The 22410-nt window shown below is 39.0% G+C and overlaps 1 protein-coding gene across 1 annotated transcript in view; it reads right to left on the reverse strand.

Annotated features, from left to right (window-relative positions):
• Positions 1-5546: 5546 nt before the first annotated feature.
• The window catches only part of Pkhd1l1 (PKHD1 like 1), a 171424-nt gene continuing 154560 nt past the window's right edge, over positions 5547-22410 (reverse strand). The window contains exons 71-78 of the mRNA XM_017802801.2: positions 21082-21239; positions 17903-18038; positions 16728-17072; positions 14054-14205; positions 13362-13508; positions 12912-13065; positions 8540-8799; positions 5547-5696 (exon numbers count right to left, since the gene is read on the reverse strand). Coding sequence (XP_017658290.1) covers positions 8540-8799; positions 12912-13065; positions 13362-13508; positions 14054-14205; positions 16728-17072; positions 17903-18038; positions 21082-21239 — 1352 coding nt within the window. The 3' untranslated portion in view covers positions 5547-5696. The remainder of the gene's footprint in view (positions 5697-8539; positions 8800-12911; positions 13066-13361; positions 13509-14053; positions 14206-16727; positions 17073-17902; positions 18039-21081; positions 21240-22410) is intronic.

Here is a 22410-nt window from a genome sequence, read left to right on the forward strand (position 1 = left end):
CTGCTGAGTCATCTCTCAGGCACCTTGGACATTTGTCTTAATCTTGTTACACTTTATGTATCCTTACCTAGTGTTGGGTAGGCATGTCCTCTGAGGAAACTAGAACTGAACACCCTAGAGACAGAGTCTGAGAAACACTGAGTACACTGGGATAAAGGGGAGGGGTAGTCACCATTTTGGAAGAGAACACAGAGATCATGGATGGAGCTGATGGCGTGGATCTCAAATATGGGAGGGAAAGAGTTCACAAGAGTTCATATCTTTGTAAATGACCCTCTAAACTTCTTTGGCAAGCCCAAATAAATATTCTTATTCCCCAAACTGTAACTTAAGAGGACATTGTGATAGTTTAGTTACTACTCTCTCTGGAATTCCACAGAGCATATGGGTGGGTCTCTCAGGGGAAAATTTGGCCACACACCTAGATAAGGAGATGAGAACCGTATAGGAATATTGTAAGGAGAGTCACTTAGCTTTGTGCATGACATTTAGTAAGCACACAGTCTTCATTTCATTATTGTTATTTTTAGTTACAGACTTATTTTAGATAGCATTTTGGAGAGTAGAAGAGGCTCAGCATGATGGTAAACTCCTACAATCTCAGCATGCTCTGGAGATAGAGCATGAGGATCCTGAGTTTGAGGCCAGTCTGGGATGCATCTGAGGATCTTCTCTCAAAACAAGCATACAAATAGTAAAAAGAAGAGGCAGGCGTGATAGCTAGTGTTAACTGTCAGCTTCTTATGATCTAGAGTCACTTAGGAGACAAGACTCTGATACACCTAAAGGAATTCATTGTTTTAGTTTTTAGAATTTCATACACAAGTATTGTCTTTACATTATTTACATCCCTCCCAGTCCCCAATCAGCTCTTTCCATGTCCTCCTATTCCCTCTCAATTTCTTGTCCTCTTCTTTATTGGTACATATACATACATTTATAGATACACAAACACACACGTATGATGCACCAAGTCCATTTAGTGATACTCATATATACTTGTGTCTAGAGTTACCCACTTGGTATTAAATAACCTCTTAGGGAGCTAGTCCCTGGAGAAAACTGAATCCCCCCTCTAAGCATCCATTAATTGTCTGTAGCTCTTAATTTTGAGGTGGGACCCTGTGACATGTTCTCCATCCACCTTGGCATGTCAACAGGGTTTGTCATTATGCAGAAACTGATGTGTGGGAAAACTCAATTTATTGAAAAATTGCTTTTTATATTTATTTATTTACTTTTAGTGTGTGTGTGCACGCACATGGCACATCTCAAGTATGGGGGTCAGAAGACAACTTGCAGGTATTGATTCTTTCACCATGTAGGCCATTATTTACTGAAGCATCTTAACAGCCCTGGAACATTCATCTTAACTGTGGACATGGCTAATCCTAGGCAGGGGATCCTGACAGTATAGAAATGGAGAAAGCAAGTAGAGCAGTATCCCTCATTCGTTCCTCTCTGCTTCCTGATTGTGGGTGCAATGTGACTAGCTGTTTCAGTTTTGCACTGCTTTACTTGCAACATTGTAGAAATGACTTTTACTAATGGAGACAATCTAGACTAATGACTTTTAATTAATGCCAGCAAACTATGCTTTAGGGTCTGATGACCCTAGAATCTCTTTGGCAACCTCAGTTTGGTACTCCACACCCAAAAGATAATGAATGAGTTGGGCATAGTGGTACGTGCCTTTAATCCCAGCACTTGGGAGACAGAGATGGGTAGATCTCTGAGATTGAGGCCAGCAGGTGTTACAGTGAGACCCTGTCTCAACCCCGCACCCCAAGGAAATTACTGCCTTCCTATTCTCTGTTCACTCAATTGACCAAAATAAAAAATGAGAATGTCCTGTTTCTCAATGTTTCCCATCTTCTATAGAACAGTACTTAGTATGAAAGACACAAACTCAGACCAGTTTCTTCTATATACACCGACCACTTCCTACACTTTAGAGTTTTTGTTTCCCCACACACTGATCAGGCAATCATTTTGCAGCAGAGACCAGCTGGGTCGGCTGATTTAATTCAACTCTAATACTGTCTACCTAAATCGACAATTAGGAACCATAGGGTGAAGACTCAGGTCCTAAACTGCCCCTTTCTTTGGCTGCCAATGGCAGTTCATCTTAGCTGTGTTTGTATTAGCTATGAATAGGATCCCCACAACCTGCTCCCCAGGCTTGATTTTATTGCTTGAGTGGCTCACAGAACTTGGGAATGCATCCATGTATACCAGTTTATTCTAAAGGGTATTGTAAAGGACACAAATGAATAGCTGCATGGAGTATGGAAAAGGACACAGAGCTTCCATGTCCTCTCCGTGACAGCACCCTCCAGGGACCTCTACACCTTCAGCTATCCAGAAGCTTTCTGAGCTATGTCTGCTTGAGATTTTATGGCAATCTTACCATCTATCTAGTATTAACACACTATATGGGAAAACCCAGCAAGGCCTATCTATACAGACTCTTGATCTTTCTGTATAGATTATTTCCCCACAACTATGGGACAGGGCTATTTTCAAGATGGCATGAGGGTGGAGTCTTGACTCTCAAACAAGATAGTTCCAAAGGTGGGGAACATTAGAGTTTCTGTGACCCACCTTGGAGAAAAGAAATTGTATTCTATAGCCTGTCTTTGGGAGTTATAAGCCATGAACCAGGATGAAAACATAATACACACACACAAACACACATTAACACAACAAATAATTTTTTCCAGCAACTAAATATCCTGATTTTACATTGAAAAATATTTTAAGAATCAATATATCAATTTCTAAGACAATGTCAGAGAAAATTATTTAAAAGAAAAATGCAGTTACTATATAAACAAAGATCATGCAAAGCCATATTGCCTATGGGTTCATTAAAATTCAAGATTTAAAAAAATATTTTATTATTATTTTATGTGTATGCATGTATTGCCTGCAAGTAGATAAGTGCACCCATGTCATGCAATGCCAGCAGAGGACAGAAGAAGCTGTCAGATGGCCTGGAACTGGAGTTACAGACAGTTGTTAGCTGTCATGTGGGTATGGGTATTTGAACCCAGGTCTTCTACAAGAACAGCCAGTGTTCTTAACCTCTGAGCCATCTCTCCAGCTCCAAAATTCAAGACATAGTAATTAAATTGTGATTTATCTGACACAATCCATTATGGGAATACACTATGAGAATTCTAGAAAGTTTTTAAAAAGCATACAGCCAAAAGCTTAGAACAGTCAACCCCCACACACACAACACCCCCCACAGGTTCATGGCACACCCCATACACTGTTTGCCAAACTAATTACAGAAGATGTTATTTTGTGCTGCCCTGCCCGTGATGACTACAGGCCATTATAATCACTTGCTCTTTGATCAGATTCTTAGAACACAGATTCCAGACTCTTGTGTACCTTGAATCTCCAGGACACATATTAAGCTTCCCATGAACAAAAAGTCCTTTTCCCTTGACTTGTAATTAGGAACTGGTTTCCTCACCCTTCTCTTTTGAAAAGGGTCTCCAAGCACAGCCATGTCCAAAGAAATGCTTTTGAAAAGTCTTCCTTTAATCTTCCGTGTTTTTAGGCTACTTACTTTGAAATATTAAATCTTTGTTTGGTATCTTCCTTTATCTTTTTGTCTTAGCCAAAATTTCTGTTTTGATATCTGGTTAAAGCTGCATCCCTGTGACTAACAGAGCAAACTGAAGCTCCTCGGGTGCATGGTCAGAAGGTACATCTTCTGGAAGCTACCCTTCCATCCTCCCAGAATTCTTCTTCCCCAGTGAAAGTTCCTCTCTAGTGCCATGACCTTTCTGCCAGTTCTGTCTCTCTTCATTGTATTAAGATGATATGCTCCCCTATTTCCCCACTGACCCTGGAAACTCTTGGGTGGGGGTCAGAGTGACTTCTTCTTCTTCTTAGACTTTCTAGTCACTAGAATGCCTGAAAATGAGTAGATCCTAAAAGGTATTCAACTCAATGAAATGCTCAATGTAGTCAGTTATTTGGATTTATTACCCGGTAAATACAACTTTTCTACTCAACAAGACTAACAGTGATCCATGGTAAACATGCTAGGAGAGAGTATGTAGGAGACAAATATACATAAGCTTTGTGGAATTTTGTTAACTGTCACAAAGCCATGCTGCATATTCCTGCACTATTGTAACTTGTGGATGCCACCTTTACCCACCACAAACATGGCTACAGTGACTTTATTGGACATTCTGCCAGATTAATCATTCCTTTTCAAATTTTCTGAGTAAAAGTTACATTTTTAGTAGTATGAGAACTTTTGGTTAACTTTATTAATCTGTGGCTTTTCTACTTTCTCTAAGTCATCACTTTGAAAATAAGATTGTATATGTCAATTGTTCCCTAGAATTGGAGATCACATTCAGTAGAGGCAGATCTGAATGCAAAGTAGGACTAAGCAGAAAACAAATTGGGACATGTTCTAATACCCTATTTTTGAAGAAAATTCTTTTTATGATATTGGCAAGGTTAGACAGGTCCTGAAATCCAGGACCTTCTGGGATTCCTGGAGCTCCTGTAGATCAGAAAGGCAAGCATTCAGTCTGATAAAAATTTAGAACAATCTTGTCTCCAAAAGCCTCAGAAATTTCAACAACTTAGATTGTTGCAAATTAGAGCATCATGAATCAATACAGAACATTGCAAGCTTTATTTATTTTATTTGTTTTCTGCTTGGTTCTTGTCTGTTTTGTTTTTGAGACTGGGAATGAAAGTTCCCAGAAAAACTGCATCTCAAAACTGAACATTCTACAAAGGCTGAACAACTGATTAGAACCTCACTGATAGTGGAGAGTTTGGAATGCTGCAGGTCCAGAACCTAATTACCATTCATCTTGGGCCATTCTTGCCCCCCCCAAATATCCACTCCTTGCCCTCTTTTGTTTCTGATTTAACATCTTATGACTAACAGATAAAAACATTTTGGAATGTATTTACTCAGCAGAATACCAACTTCCACCAACCAAAAGGCTGAGTGGCATCAGAAAGCATCTGAGGATGATAGCTGAGATTTCTCTTTTGTTTTATTTACCTACTTAATGCTTCCACCGAGGTATTTGAAAAGCATCTTGATTTATGACTTTTTCTTTTGTTCTGTTACTATAAAAACCTCATGAAACTGTTAACATATTAAAACATGGAATTTGGGGCAGCCTGACTCTATCTCCCCAGGCCATGGTCACTCATACTTGGCTCCAGAATAAATTGTCTCACATCCCCTTTTGAGGTGAGAGTCATACTTTTGTGTCAAGTCTCACTATGTAGCCCAGGCTGGCCTTGAACTCACTGTTATCCTTCTGTCTCTGTTTTTCAAAAACTGGGATTACAGACATGAGCCACCTTGCCTGGTTACTTCAACTCTTTAAAAGATTTTCTGATTTGATGGTACAATTGGAGGTGGCTTATCTGCTTCCAAATCTGCTATTTCAGGAATTTGTTGGAAGGAAATAAGAACATACAAATATAAGGAATCAAAAGAAATTTGTATTTTGAAGAAATCTGAATTTTGTGATAAAGGGAAATGAGTACATGTTAAACATTATAAAAATATTTTAGTATATTTTCTTGAAAATGCTATAGGCTTTCTTTTCTGTAATGCAACAAAATAGCTGATATGTGCAGTTTTTATAATGTTGATTTCGCCTGTTTTTCAGAAGGTCATTAGTTGTTCCCTAAAAAATAAAAAAAAATTTTAAAGGCAGTATTAATATATGGTTTATTTTAAGTGTTTCATTTTTAATTTTTATTTTTAATTTTTAAAATATTTCATGGTTTGGAAACAGGACAAAAGTAACATCTAGAAGTATTTCAAAATTTACATTAAAATCAATAATACTCTGTTTTGGTGTAAATGTATACAGAGTTGTGTTCCATATATAGTTTTTTTATGTTTTTGTAGATAAGCTTTGCTATTTTATTTAGCGGAACTTCATGATTCTCTTAAAAATAAAGTATTAAATCAGAATGCAAAGTCATAAAATAGCCCAGCATTTCAATGCATTATGGGAGTTTTTCTTTATCTTAATTACAAATCTTTGTTTATTTGATAGCAAAGAGGCCAATGACTACTTATTATGTAGAAAAAGTTCTGGAAAGACCCAGAAACTATATGATTTACTAATGATTTGAAAATAACATTTTCTTAATTGGAAAAATATCAAAATTATGAGGAACAGTCAGGATGAATTGTCAGTGATGATAAATAATGTCATTATTTGAATGACTGATAAATAATGAATGTCAGTGATGATTGAAAAATGTACAAACATTTAATGTACAAACACAGTCGGCAGTACTCACCATTTAGCTAACCTGACTTTCTAAGAAGTATTTGTAGTGCTATTGTAAATTTATAAAACTATGGTCTTATTTTTACTAAAATTCTGGAGATAAGAGACCAGGCATAAAGCTGACTTGTGTGACTTGTGTGTTGGTTGTTTACTGATATATCTGTTGTCCCTCAGCTTCAACTCTCCCTCCCTCATATGTGTTCAGCTGTGAGAAGACAGTACTGGGTTTCTACACCCCATGCCTCTCCCTTTACAGCTGGACTCTAATCAGTCTCTGAAAGTAGAAAAGAAGCCATTTAATGGTTCCCTCTGTTCTCTCCAAACCCCAGTTGCTGGTTTAAGCCTCTTGTTCTTACTCCAAGAACCAACTGGGCTCGGTCCTCTTATCCTGACCTTCTTTAAGTATAAAATTCAGTCTTAAATTCTATTACCTGGAACACACACACACAGTATTCTAAATTATTATTCTATCTCAAATTCTTCCCAGTCTTATCAATACTTCTTATGCCATCCTTGTAATTTAACTAATCTGTATAAAATAAAACATTCTTCTTTTAAAAATCAATCACAAACTGATTAGTATCTGCCAACTAAAGCCTTTTACAATTTGCCTACACAAACTACTTAACATTTCCTTTCTAAGTCAAAGATGAGGACTTATTCTCATTTGAAGAGCTGAATCAACTAAACTACATTTTTAGTGCCAAATACAGGAGAATGCTATGGGAAGTAGGTATACTTTTCAAGTTGACAGAACAACATCATCTGCATAGAAGGAATTTGTGAGATTGGAAGAATAAATTTACTTACGTATTATTTATTTTGCAGTGGTAGGGATTGAACCCAAGGTCTCACATGTGATAGGCAAGTGCACTACCACTAAGTATATTGCCAGTTCTGGAATGAATTGTAACAGGGAGGCAGTCTTCAAACCTGGCTTTGTGAAACTTTGGTGTTGCTTACATTTTATGTGCAGTGAGGCTTTGAGGTTACTATTATCACTACATGACCCTGTGCTTTAGAAAGCTAAATCTAAGTCAATATGGAGGATAGACTAAAAGTGAGTGAGTTCATGAATAAAGGTTTCAGGAAGCTAAAACAGTGGCTGGAGAGGACTAAACACGCAAACACAGCAATGAGACTTTAAGCAAGGCCAGACAAAGACACTGTGATCTGATGAAGATGGCAAAGAACTCCTGATGGGATGTAAAGCCCAAAGAAAAAGAAGCCCCCAAAGCATGAACCAAAGGGGTCAGAAAAGATGGCACTGTCATTTACTGGGGTGGGGTGGAAGAAAAGAACAGCGTTTGGAAGAAGAAAACAAGGACCCAGTGTTGAACAAATTGAGTTGGAACTATGCCCCCTTGTACTCCTACATCTTTCTTTGCTCCTACTGCATTCCTGTTCTTGAGTGCTTCTCCATCTCTCCACAAATTGCGGACATTCCATGTAGTAGTACTATCACCTGCTGCAGATGGCATGATATTTACCATCATCTACAATCATTCTAGCCAAGAAAGACCTCCCTCTCTTACTCTCCTTAAACTCACTATGTCCACCTGCCACATCTGGTCCCAGCACCATTCTCAGCACCTCACATTGCACATTGCTCAGGCCAAACCAGTTAGAGTCTTGTGGCCACAATTATTGGCTCTCTAATAAGCATATGTCCCAACCCAGACCAATAATAGGATTTCTGCTGGATCTGTAGAGGAGGTCTGTTCATTGCTTTGGCTGCTGGGCTGGTAAAATGCAAACAAAGATGTCAGTGGGGGCCTTTGCTGTGAAGATCAGAAAGAAGAGCTGACCAAGTAGTAGAGCTATCACTGAGGAGAATATAGCTAAGAGATGGAGAGGCATGGATTATGGATGCCATCACACGAGTCAGTCAATGGCTCTATCTGTGGCATAAACCAGCCAATTTCTGGACTTCTTAATTACCTAATTACCTTATTGCATAAACAATTTCAAGCTGTTTGCCCCTTGAAATAAGAAGAGTTTGAAAATTATCTGCACGTGTCTTTCCCCACATTCTAATATTCCAACGCATAATGGCAATATCCGTTCCACAGAGTTGTCTTGTCTTTGCCATTGAGCTTGAACTTTCTCTTTGAATCCCTGGTGATATCACACACAATTGCTGTGCACATGCCCTTTATTTAGGAAACACTTGCTGGAACCTGCGTACTTGGAGTCATAGTGCGTACTACATGAACTGTACTTACCTAGGGTGTGCTCAAAGTAAAAACTGCAGCCATGAATATTTCCAAGAGCAACATTCTTCCTATCAGACAGCCCGTTACTACAGCCAGTATCTGGACAGATGAACACACACTGGATGCTTTGCTAAGGCCACTGCTGCTGCTGCCGCCAGCACCAGTACCACCTCCACCACCACCAGGGACCGACTGCACTGACAGGCTGAAAGTTTTGGATTCTACTTGAATGGCATTATCCAGGAGAAATTCAATTTTATAATTTTTTCCTAGAAAAAAAAAAAAAGCATCACAGAGGTTGACCTCTCTGCTTATTTTCAAACAACAGCCATTTGGCATTCATTGGCTTCAAAACTGTGTTTCTAATTTCTAATGAAGTATTTTAAAAAAATAGAGTCAAGTGATATAAGTTGAGTACAAACAAGAATAGAGAGGGTGTCAGCTCAGTCTGCCAACTAGCCACAGATATGTGAAGCAGTTGATGCTGCTGAGTTTCCTGCAACGCTGCGAGCAAGTCACCCAGTTATTTACTTTTTTCTTTTCTTTTATTAAAATTAATTTAAAAAAATTCTGATAGCTTTTAAAAATCATATTCAATGTATTGTCATCATGGTTCCCCTGCCATTACCTCCTGTCCCCTTCTTATCTAGTCTGCCTTCTACTTTCATGTCCTGTGGGTGAGAGTGTGCATATGTGTATCTGCCTTGTACAGATCATTATGGCTGCTGTGTATTCATGATTGCCCTGGCCACATCAAATCCAGAAAACAGCATTATATAGTACCGTTCCCCATCCCAGTCTGGCCTCTTCCTCTTGTCCAATGTGCCCTTGGAGTGAGTGATATAGCTATCTCATTTAGGGCTGAGTGCTTGGCAGTCCAGTATTCTCAGCACTGTGATGAGTTATTAGTCTCTTATATGACTATTGCCCCCTGTCAGAAGAGGCTTTTCAGCCCAAGGCTGAGAGTTGCATCCATTTATGGGAATAAACAAGTGTTTAGAAGGCAATTTAAGTATGCATCCATTCAGCAAAATAACATATACAGATACTAGATCTGAAGTTTTAGATTTCTGTTTGTAAGTTGAAGTAAATATCTGTTGGAGGTCAAGAAGTAAGAAAGGAGTCATGGGTGGGGAGAAAGTACCAAAGGTAGAGAAGCATAGTAAAACACACGTCATAGACTAGCTTTCTGAAGGCCAAATCTAGCCAGGATCCAGAATGAGGCCTGTAGAGCAGGCCGCTTCAGCTATTTTTATTGTCAAGAAATCTCTGTGAAGTCTTCAGACTTTATCAGAGATGAGCCATTCCAGCCCGAATTCTCAACCCACACAGAAAATTAGATTTTAAGCTAGATTGTTAGGTTGGTAGAGTCTTAGTTTACCTTCAATTGCTGAGATAAAAACACTAACCAAGACCAGCTTGGGGCGGAAAGGGTTTTTTTGGCTTATAAGCAGAGTCCATCATCAAGGGGAGCCAAGGCAGGAACTCAGAGCAGGTACCTGGAGCATGCTGCTTACTGGCTGGCTCCCCGGCCCATGCTCAGCCTGCTTTCTTACACAGTACAGGACCACCTGCCCAGCGGTGGCACCACCCACAGTGGGCTGGGCCCTCCAACATCACTCGATAGCGAAGAAAATGCCCCCTACAGACATGCCCACAGACCAGTCCAATGGAAGCAATTCCCCAATTGAGGTTCCCTCTTCCCAGGCATGTCAAGTTGACAACTAAAGCTATCCAGCACAGGCAGCAACAGGAAGTGAAACAAATACTAAATCTCACCTAGGCTGCTAAACTAGCATGTGGCAAAAGTCCACCAGCAGGACTATCTTTATCTAACCTGCTTGGAGAGGTCTTCATGCTTTTACTTCCTCCTTCCGCCCTCTCACCCAGTTCTCACAATTCTCCCTATTTCTGTGTCAGAAACCACAACCTCCACAGGTGGCCTGCTTTGTTCTTTATGGGGCAATATGGAGAAGCCAGGCACTGCTGCTGAACTGTCAGGGTGGGGTTGATCTGAGAGGGTGTTTCCTGAGGTGCAGTGTTTCTGAAGCTAGCTCATAGAAAAGGTCACAGAAAATACTTTTGTTAATTTTCTCACATGTACTTTTGTTATTATAACTTTTACTGTGGTTAATCTACAAACTGACTAGATGATCTAAAAATGATAGAAATGTAATTGTGCCTGGCTCTCCTTATTATATAATCAAGGAGATGAAATCCTGCTCTTGATGAAAGAAATGAGAGAGAGACTTGGAGGGGAAGAGAGTAGAGAGAAGAGGATGGGAGGGAATGAAAGAGAAAGGAAGTGTGGGATAAGGAAGAGGAACAAAAATGGGAATCAAAGGCTCTTATCCACAGTAGGTCAGACACACTCCTAGTAAAGAGGTGCATTCTGAAAGAAAATGTACTATATGAAAGGAAAGAACTTTATTATTATTTTGTTGTGATGATAAAATGCCAATACCTATTTTAGTGCCTCAGTACTCCAGTGATACTGCTGATTTTTCAAAGATTGCTTTTGGAAGGAGTAGTTTGGTCACAGACTAGCTGTTGCCTTGACCTATTGGGTCTGCCTTCATGAAGAAGGAATTGAGCAAATTTGTCTTCAGGTAGTGTTCCTGTAGGTGACTCATTTCCCAGAGAAGTATTCCAGTCCTGCCACTATCAAGGATGACTATTAAAATCATTTGGCTAAATCATTAGCCAGTAAGCATGAGGACACTCTAGGTACTTCTCTAGTCACATGATGTTGGATTCTTATCCACTGTCCTTTGATTCTTATCAAACATTAAGAAAATGTCACCCAGTAAGCAGGCTGAGCATACCTGGTTGGTAAATATGGGAAATTATCAATGCACGAAGAAACAAAAAGTAAAGGAAACTAAAACTTTGGAATTATTTTCTCTTTCGATATTTAATTATGTTATAAAAATCAAACCATTGTTGACATTTTTTTCCTATTTTCAGATGCATGTAAACGTGTGTGTTTGACAGGCGAGAGCAATGATAAGAAGTATATAACCTTGTAAGAGGTTAAGGCCACTGTTAGTCTTAAATGAGCCCTAGGGAGGATGGACAGATTAATGGAGGTCTGTCTCATGTATAAGCAGATTGCCTGTTTTATTCTTCTATATACTATATAATGCCAGTAGGAATCTAGGTTTTGATGTATCACTTGGATGCTGAAAGAATAACTTTTTTTTTTTGAGATAGGGTCTCACTATGTAGTTCTGACTGACTTGGAAACTACTGTGTAGAGTAGGCTGGCTTCAAACTCAAAGATATTCACCTTCCTCTGCCTTCTGAATGTGAAAAAATGACTTTTAATGACAGGAGTTGTCATCAACCCATATGGAAGTGATATACAGACATCACTGTGGAAGTTATGGCTCCATTTAGTATAATGGCATTGAAGATACCACTGAGTACAGGCTGCTGGGTGCATATTATGAGGGCTCATAGGGGAATTTTCTCTGTTCTCAGAGTGACTTACTGTGCTAGTTAATTCTTACTGTAATCTTAACACAACCTAGTGTCTCCTTGGAAGAGAGAAACTTCAGCTGAGGGAGTTCTCAGATCAGATTGGCATGTGAGCATATCTGTGGGGCATCACCTTGATTGCTAATTGCTAACTGTCCAACCCACTGTGGGCAGTACCATTCCCGGGCAGCGGGGCCTGGGCTGAAAAGGCAAGCCAGAGAGCAAGCCAACACGAAGTCCTCTCTCTGGTTCCTGCTCCAGGTTCCTGTTTGAGTTCCTGTCATGAGTTCCCTCAGTGATGGACCTGTAAGTGTAAACAGAAATAAACCCTTCCCTCCTCCTTAAGCTAATTTTGGTCATGGTGTTTACTATAAACACTTGTTTAACAACAAGAAGCCAACTAGAACAAATTATGATTCTCCTCACCAACTGATGTATGGATTTCAAGGCACCACAAGGCATTACAAGTACATATTGTGCCTTCTACACTGGTTTTCAGAAAGACAAAGCCAGCTTTCTAACATAACTCTGAACTCTTGCATAGAGTATTAAAATAACCAGAGTCTATAGCTTCTTAAATTTAAAAATATACATATTAATTTGTCTTACAATAAATGTGACACAGTGAGAAAATATGGATCAATAACAGATAAAAAGATAAAATATAAATAATGATATAGCTTTTTATGTATAGCCTCAAATTATGCTATATTTCCTACTTTAATTTCTATTTTATTTGTATGTTAAATATATTTTATAAGGGGAACTAAACATACTATGAAAGAAGGCAAAACATCACATTCTGATTTCTATAGTTTATTATAGGGTATTTGCTCATTCAGAGGAAATTCTGCTTCTGGCTACTGTGGGGATGTATGCGGATGTAGTGTGGCTCACTCACCTGTCCTATGAGGAGTAAGGTCTGTGTAGTTGGCCCAACAGCTGGTAAATGGAATTGTTGTGTTTCCACTAAGGCCACCGACTTGGTTATTATTGGAGTCTTTTAGGATAGCCTTCAAAGTAAGTGATGTAATCCCAACTGATACACAGTTCCCCTCAAGAAAAAAGAATAGTAGAGAATTATATTTAAAAAAAAAATCTTCCTATCCCATGCTCTTTAAAAAATGCTTAAAAATTTAATGTCTCATTACAAATTTAAAATCTTCAGGAGCTCACAAAAGTGATCATGAACTTGAACAGAAAATCAAATTCATTTAAAAGAAACATTTTTGAAACAGTAGAGAGGATAGGATACATTCAGGCTGTCAGCATTTCAAGACTAGAGAGGGGATCCCCTTCCAGAACAACAGCCAAAGCCCTTCACTCAGGAGGATGTCATGTTACAACTTACCTCAGAGTCTACTGCCTTTACTGAGGGCTGCTGGGAAAACGGCTGTCCTGGCTGGCCTGCCACTGGCTGAGCAATCACTGAGAGTGAAGACACTAAGGCCACATAGTCCACAGGAAATGTAGACCTGTCAACTGGCTGGGCAGTCACCTGGCAGGGACAGAAGCAGGGACGTGATTTTCCAGGACAAACTGCATTTCACAGCAAACTCAGCCAAGCTAAGCATACTAGCTTGGTTTATTTTAAAAAGTATATATATATTTAACATTATTGTAATATTTCCTCTATAACGCTCTACCTTATCCAGTTGAGACTGTCTCCTACTGGACCTGGAACTAGCTATTTTGCAGTCTTACCAGCAAGCCTCAGTGATCTTCCTGTGCCCCCACCTTCATCAGCACTGGGATTACAGGCATGCCTGGCCATACATACATGGGTGCTGTGACTCCATATGCAGGTCCTCGTGCTTTCCCAGCAAGCATTCATACCCACTGAGCCATTTCCCAACTCCCAATCTTTTATTTTTTTTAACTATACTATTACCATTTTAGGTAGTCCATGAAAAGCTGGTCAACAGTGAATTAGAAAGACATACTATCTAAATTTCTGCCTTGAAGTAGAGAGGTAGTTAATTTTTAAAAGCAGCAATATTTTAAATAGATAAAGTATATTTTTTCCTAGTTGTATGTTCTTACCTTAATCCAGCCAGAATCTGTTGGTTGCGGAATAGGACTAGTAATAGACATGGAAGAAATATTAAATCCAAGGATACTACTGATTTTTCCTAAGATTACAGCTTGTCCAAGGGAGCCAGCAATTTCTTGGAGCTCAGACAACTGCATCTGACCTGTGGGGAAGCAGTATTACAACATTTGGATTACACAATATAGAATTGTGAAGACCTGAGAGAATTTTGGCTTCAGGTTGGTTTACATTGCTCCATTACAGAATTGGAAAACCTTTAAAATTGTCCCTGATAAAAATGTGAAGGTCATATTAATAAAGCAAGGGAAATTAAAAACATAAGAGAATGTGTTTTAATATAAAATTTAAAAAAATAGAGGTAGATAAATACAAGAAAAATGAATAGTGGGCGAATGTGTCTCTTGTTTAATATTGTCTCTTCTTTTTTAATACTTCTCATTCTTTGTTAGAAGTGAAGCATCATCACCCATTTCTGTCAGCACACATTACTTTTTCAAAACAGATGCTAATCTTGAAATGAAGGGATATGATGCACCCATCATATTAATAGTACATCCGTTCAAAACTTGCTAACATTATTAAATTACTAATGAATTGTTACCTTCTTTGAACATTTGCAATTTTGAAAGTTATTTTTGACACTGCATATAGTTTCTGTTCTCCTTTCTAGAATGGTAGGCCTGAGAGTGCCTCTTAAATCTACTACCCCACAGCTCCTTACTTTACGAAGTAGCATCTCTGTATTCCTTTTGACAGAGCATGGTAATTTTCTTTTCACTCTTTTGCCATATCATATTTAATCAAATACCAATTCCCAGTTTTCTTTGTCCACACTGTCAAAATCCAAGTTAATATTAGTGGAGACTAAATCACCTTTTAAAATGGCTCATATCCAGTACTTGCCACTTTTTACTCCATCCTGTGCACTGTATTCAGGGTGATCTTTCAGAAAGCAACTTTAGGCAGGATATTTTGGTGTACTGCAGGCCTTACCAAATCCTGTTGGGAGGGTTCTGCATCGTCTATATCCCGAGTCATGCCTACAGGATTCAAATCATTGCGTTTCTTTCATTAAAATTAAACTATAAAGCAGGGTGTGCTCAGGAACCTGGCCCAGTGAGTCTCACATGATACACTGAAATACACGCTTGGAATTTTACGAGTTTGAAATGTCTCTCTTGCATGACTCAAGACTCTGGGAGACATGTTCAGCTTTCAGATTACTCCCTCTCCTCAGACTCCTTCCCATATGGTCTGCTACCCTGAGAAGCTCTCTCAACTATGAGTGCTTGTTTGCTCTGGGAGAGGAGTGAGTGCCCAGGTGCATCAAGTAGGCCAGCACCATTGCTACTTTGTATTTCACTGGTTTTCCACACAGCGGCAGGTCCATCCTACAGCTGTACCATTAACAGGCTCTTCTGAAAGTCTGGCACATCAAGGCTTCCATTTCTGCTGATTGTGGTCTGGATACTGAAAACCTCAACATAAAGGACTCTTTCCCTGACCCCGGGGCTCTGCCCACCCAGAGGTCTCCTTAGTACTTACACAAACCCTTTCTGGGGTGCCTGGGAACTCAGCATATCCTGGTGCCATGTGAGAGCTGCATGACCATGTGTACCCTTTTCTGTCCACTTCCTCACGTTTTGCTCTGATTCATTCATTCCAGACCAAGTTGTAAGGCTTTTCTTGAGAGTTGAAAACTCCATCCTACTCTGTCTAGATAACATATCATTATTGGGCCTTTCCTTAGTTCCTGTGCTCAATTCTCTCAGCCATTTATCTTACATTTGTCAAGATAAATGACATTTGTAATGACTATATGCATCTAATTTTTCCGTGTGATAAAAATTTACTCAATAACATCCTCTCAGTAGGTATTTATGCTTTGGGGAGAGTGTTTGTTTTTGTTTTGTTTGATTTAGTATAAATAAAATTATAATGAACATTGACCCTTCAAAAAAAGGTAAATATGACTCACAATCTAAAACTGCTATATGGAGATTGAATAGGAGGGGTTGTATATGGAAATTTAGGTCACAGAGACAAAGTTAAGAACAGTTTGGCTATCTAGTTGCTAGTGTTGTAAATGTTGTACCTCACTGCATGTGAAGGCTTATATGCTATAAAAGGATGAATAATCTGCCTGGGTACCATGGGCCCACTGCAACTCCTAGATTAAATCCACAGGCTAAGTTATATTGAGACCAAAACACTGACCATGTAAGTCCAAGGAAGGGCAGGGCTGGAGAAAGAAAGCCGGCTCTGACTCTAGACAGATTATATACTGGAAGAAATTTCTGTAACATAAGCCTGTGTTTCCTCTGCTCTTCTAAGCAATAGTGCTCCGTCGACAGCCTGTCTTCATCTTTCATCCCTCAGCTACGAACCCTTTTCTTAAGTAGATCTTTCTGAATCTTTAATATTAAGTTAGATCCCTTTGTTTCATTAATCACCATAATAACAAAACAGAAGGTGATGCTCCTTTATAATTTCCAAACAAGTAAGTAATATAGGAGTATAGAAGGTAAGAGGGTGTGCTGGCCCTTAGGGCTTAGGAAGCAGGGTTGGTAGGATTTCCTGAGGCCTGGCTAGGCAGGCCCTGATCCATTTATTTACGGCATTAGACTTGGTAAAGACATTCATTTATCTAAAGTCTTCTCATACCTGTGGTGGAATTGCTTAATAGCTGAGTGGGAGGATCTCCAATCTCTAATTCAGTCGTGTGTTCAGTAGATCTCTTCTGTCGTAGACTCTCTCCTCCCATTATTCTGCTGACACGTATTTTGTCACTTGGTATTTTTAGGAACAAGGCAAGATTTCTAACCAGATTGTGTGAGCTATAAAAGTCATTTTCTGTTAAAGCAGGTAATTGGAAAGAAATAAAGATGACTGTGGCAGTGTGAACCTCCACAGGTGTGGTTCCTTTAACTAAAAGGTAAAGCATCTGGTAGGTTCTATCAAAGTAGTTTTCACCTGGGATACCAGAACCCAAGTTAGGAAGGAATTGCCCTGTGAAGGAAAAAGGCCAAAATAGCACAATTAAATATATTTCCATTATCATAACCACCCAACATTTAACATCCATTAGTCATAAACCATAAAGCAATTCTTGCTTTGCAAACATTCATGTCTGGGACCACCTGTTCTGCAAACAGGCCCTGCTCTCAGAGAAAGAATGCAGAATCTTTCTCCCACAAGCTCTCCAGAGACTCTTACATATTGGGGAAGAATGCAGGCCTTGAATTCTCTACCCAACTCACATGACTCTCTTCACCTAACCAAAGAACTCAAGCCCCTCTGCTGTTTGGCCCACCCCTTGAGCATGCATGCAAGTGTGCGTGCATGTGTGTGTGTGTGTGTGTGTGTGTGTGTATGTGTGACACAGTATGAAAAAAATTTAAGAAGTAATAAATCTATTACACATTTGAAGTCTAAAGGAAAGGATGAATTTTATAATAATGGTAGAATAAGTCATGTAGCTTTGTACTACACTTCATTGGAACTTGCACAGACTGTGCTGTAACCTGGGAGATGTAAGACAAATAAACCCTTTCCTCCCCAACTTGGTAGTGGTCAGAGTGTTTTGTCACAGCAATGAGAAACAAACTAAGACAATGCCCAATCACAAAAACCTTCATCTGCAAGTACCAACAGAAAAGAGTGTTCAGGACATATAGAATAAGTGTACATATCTTAGTTTTTGGTGAGTGGGGCTAAAAATGTACTTTGTCCTGCATTCAGCAATGGCTAAGGTAGAAAAAAAATCATAATAAAACATTGCAAAGAATTTTTACAAGTAACTCAGTACATAGACCATATGTACTATCCTGAAGAAATACCTGTGTATGGATGCCTGTTGGGTTCACAGTGTTTCTTTTGGGCATTCCATGCTGTATTTTTGGGACAAACCAGTGCATTGTTCACATAGACATCCAAACGCTGAAGTGTGGCAAAAAAAATTCCTACTAGAACAGCCTGTTAAAAAAATTTAAAAAACATTTATGTGTTTCTAAAAGTCAATAAAGCAGCGTATTTTGAATTTAGTTCTTAAATCTGTGCATCAACTGTGTATATGTTCTATAAAATACTAAAACCAAGTAAATGAGTCTATGAGAAATACTCAATTAAAATTTTAAAATAGGCTTGCATTTCATCGTTTATGCAGATGTTAAAAATTAGCCTTTGGGTGATGTGTCTCAGTAGAAAGTGCAATGGAAGAAAGAAATGATTAAGGAGCAGCTCCAAATTGAGGACAGGATTCTTTACAAAGACCATGAAGCACAAAATAAACTTTCAAACCCACAAGCCAGGGAATAGGAGACGCTTAGCAGTGATGTATGCTAACCACACAAATTTAAGTCCTCAATGTTGAGAAATTGTCAGTTTAGAAAAGCTTGGTAGGAAGAATTGTAAAAATCAATCAAAATAACTGTCCTGCATGGCTGGATTCTGTCCATTTTTAATGTTTAAAGTCCCAACACCTCAGGCTTTCAGACATGGCTATAAAGTAAGGAGACTTGCTTTTGCAAGGGCAGGGATTGAGTAATATGTAGTTAGTAAGTTTTAGAACCTTATTTTGATACTGTTTACAAAGGCCTAGAATAATGATCACAATACTTGGTAATCGAAATCAAAAGTCACATTCTTCTCTTGGCCTGTGCTGTGTAGGTGCTGGTAGCTTCTATTTCTTTCTGTGCTTATACCCTACAGTGAAGTGAGACACAATAAATAATAGATATTCTAAAGAGTAACATCTGATGCATGCAAGAAGGATACGTGCTATGGAAAAAAGAAAAAGGGGCTGGAGAGATGGCTCAGTGGTTAAGAGCACTGGCTGCTCTTGCAGAGGACTCAGGTTTGATTCCCAGCACCCATGTGACCATTAACAACTGTCCTTAATTACAGTTCCAAGGGATCTGATGCCCTCGTCTGACCTCCGTGGGCATTGCATGACATGGGTACACTTACACCCATGTAGGCAATACACTCAAACATATGAAATAAAAATAATAGATAAATAAAATATAAAAAGAAAAGAAAAAGTAAATCTGGGTATGATAAATTGAAACAACCAATGGTGAAGGCGGATCAGGGTCGGTGGACAGAGAAAATGGGATTTGAAAACATGAGGGATTTAGCCAGTTAGAATGTTCAGGCAGCTGCAGCATCTGGAATGCAGTTGTCTGGCTTGTCTGGTTGACTGGGTTGCAGCAAGCAGGTCAGTGTGGCCGGAGTGAAAGAAATCAAAGATCGAAGGAAAGGGAAGATTCCCATCGGGCCTTGCAGGTCATTGTGAGGATTCTGATTCACATAGAGACAAGTTTGGGAATAGTTACAGGTAGAAGACAGGCCTGATTTGGAGTTTGGCTATTGGAGAGTCCCGATTTTTCCTCTCAGGCTACTGGGGTGAGAGCAGACCATAGAAGGACAAAAGTGGACACAGGAAGAAGAGTTGGGAGGCAACCGCTTTCATATAGGGAGAGGATAAGGTTGTTTGGCTTCACTGGATAGTAGCAATGGAACTGGTGAGAAGCATTCTGATCCAGATATTTTGAAGACACAGCAGAATTCACATATGGATTGGGTAAGGAATTAGGAGAGAGGGCAAGAATAATGCCCAGGTTTTGTCTTGAGTAATGAAAGGATGGATTTTCTGTCACCCAAGAAGAAAGGATATCTGCTTTTGTTCCTTCCGCCCAGATATTTTCACATCCCTAACACTCTGGCAAATTGAAGTCTCCCATTTTTAGGAAAGTATGAATTATGGGACTATTGTTTAGCAGCAGACTTTTTCCCCACTGACATTATGAATATCTTTAATACTCCTAGATTAATTCCATTTATAAAAAGGATTTTACATTATCAAAGATATTTAAAATAATATGTTGCAATCTCTGAAGTAAATTCCAAAGATAAATTTCTGACATGTATATGCATAGTACCACCATGGAAGAACAGGAAAAATAAATATTTAATTTTAGGTGATAACTTTGGAATATAAACCATTTTAATACAAAAGTTTAGGCTTGCTTGCTGATCACACAATCATAAGCATCATGCCTCATACATAGAACACAAGACTCAAATACATATTGGGAGGAGGTGTTTGGTACCTGTGCATACTTTCAAACTGAGAACAGTCCAGACTAATAGTATTCTAACAAGTCTTTTAAAACAAGCTATAAAGATGACAACGTTATAAGAGCCAGAGGAAAGGGTGGAGTGTTAATTGGAAGTGTCCTCCACCAGCAAGCTATAGTCACACCTTCTTCCTATGCTCATCAGGGAGTGGGGGGTGTGTATGTCAGTTACCCTTCTCACCCAATCAGTTGACCTTAACTGAGTGTGGGGGAGGGGCTAAGGCTATATAAGCCGAGAACGCCATGAGGCACCTCTCTCACCATCTTGTGCTGCTGTTGGGAAGTCACAGGATCTATATTTGAGTGTGTACTTTCCAGTGCAGCTGTAAATGGGGGATGCCCACTCCTCTGTAAATAAACCCCCAAACTATGCTCTGTTAGCAAGCCGAATAAACTAGTTAGGATTTTTTTTTATAAAAGGGAAAAAAAAGAACAGAACTAATGGAAACCTTCATTATTCCACCAAAGTTGACCCCATGTTGGCAAATCCTTTGGTCTTTATTTATTTATTTATTTATTTATTTCGGTCTTTTTGAGACAGGGTCTCCCTGTGACCCAGCTGTCCTGGAGCTTTCTGGGTGGACCAAGCTGGCCTCGAGCTCACTGGGATTGAGGACGTGTGCCATCATGTCCAGCTTTAGTCTTTGATTACATATTCCCACTTTTCCACCTTAAACTTCATTGTATGTATATTTTTATGTAATCTGCTCCATGTTATTTCTGGAAAGATGTGTTAAAAATTGCCTCTCTTTGGAATAATGAAAAAAAATATTTTTAAAAAGATGACAACATTAGAGAGGACAGGGAATGAGACTGATCTGTAGTAGTATGACAATAGCTACAATGATTGTTAGGGCATTGTTTCTATCTAAACTTACCTTATTGTGGTCAACATTAAGCAACATCAGTCGAAGATTCTGAGGACTAGTACCAGTGAAGTAGACCTCATAGAGTTTGTTCAGAGCCACAATGCTATGAAACAGGGACAGCCTTCTTTGGCAAGTGTACCCAGCACACCAGCCATGATCCTGTGGACCTAAATTCATGTAAAATTAAAGTTTATGTTCTTATTTTATGAGCATTTTTAGTACAAAATATGAAGAATTTTTTTATATTTATAAAAATTATATTATAATTTTATTAAAAGTAAATTGCAGTGGTTTAGTTCAAATGCAAATGCAGCACTTAAACCCATTACTCACTGCCATCTTCCCATCTATCCAAGCTATTTCCCAATCCTTGGCTAAACATGGAAGGAAGGAGGCAACCTGCTCCCGTTGCTGTGCTTTTACACTGCTCGCAGTTAGGACAGCAATGTGTTTGTGATGATTTGTCGTAGAGGGCACTGATGGAATAGTAGGTTTGTGTGTATCACTGACACAATGATCGTGCTAAGGACTCAGCAACTTTCTCAGGCTGGATGGCAGGAAACGTGCTGATACACAGAGTTCATTTATTACAATAGGGCCTGAACCTGAAAAGAAGGACATCTGTATTTCTGAGCAAGATTCATCAATTTGATCTGTCATTTGTTTATTCATTTGTAAATTTCCCAAATACCTTTGACTTGGGGGAGTCGTGAGGGTTGAAAATGGCCACATGCATGCTAGGCAAATATCTTATTACTGACCTATATCCCCAATTCTTTTATTTTTTTTTCATTTTGAGACATAATTTCACTACGTTATCTAGGTTGACCAAGAATTGACTCTACTCCATAACCCAGATGGGCCTTAAACTTGTGGTATTCCTGCCTCAGTCTCCTCGGTAGCTGGGATCACAGGGTTGCACCTTCAAGTTTAGTTAACGGGTTTGTTTCAATCAAGTCTTTATTCTTTCTCCATATTATATTTTAACTTAGCAAATTTCTGTGGCCATAGGTACTATTGGAGAATTAGTGTGAGAAATGAATTAAAACCATCTGAGAAGTAGAACTGTATAAAGAAGATACTCTAAAAAGCGATGGGACGGCAGATAACTTTCTACCTCGGTCTAGGAATTTTCAGAACAGCTATGTGATTTTCACAGCAATCATCTCTTTTTTTTACTTCAATGAAAACAGCGTGAAATATAGGCTGACAAATATTCTTAATGCATTTATTCATTAGGTTTTCTGAATTTTCTGGCTCAGTTGGAAGCTTTAGTATTTATAACTGAATTTTAATCAAACTTTAAATCAATATCAACTTCTAAAGCTTATGTATAAT

The sequence above is a fragment of the Nannospalax galili genome, unplaced genomic scaffold (genome assembly GCF_000622305.1).
Source record: "Nannospalax galili isolate Female #2095 unplaced genomic scaffold, S.galili_v1.0 scaffold284, whole genome shotgun sequence".
Taxonomy (NCBI): Eukaryota; Metazoa; Chordata; class Mammalia; order Rodentia; family Spalacidae; genus Nannospalax; species Nannospalax galili.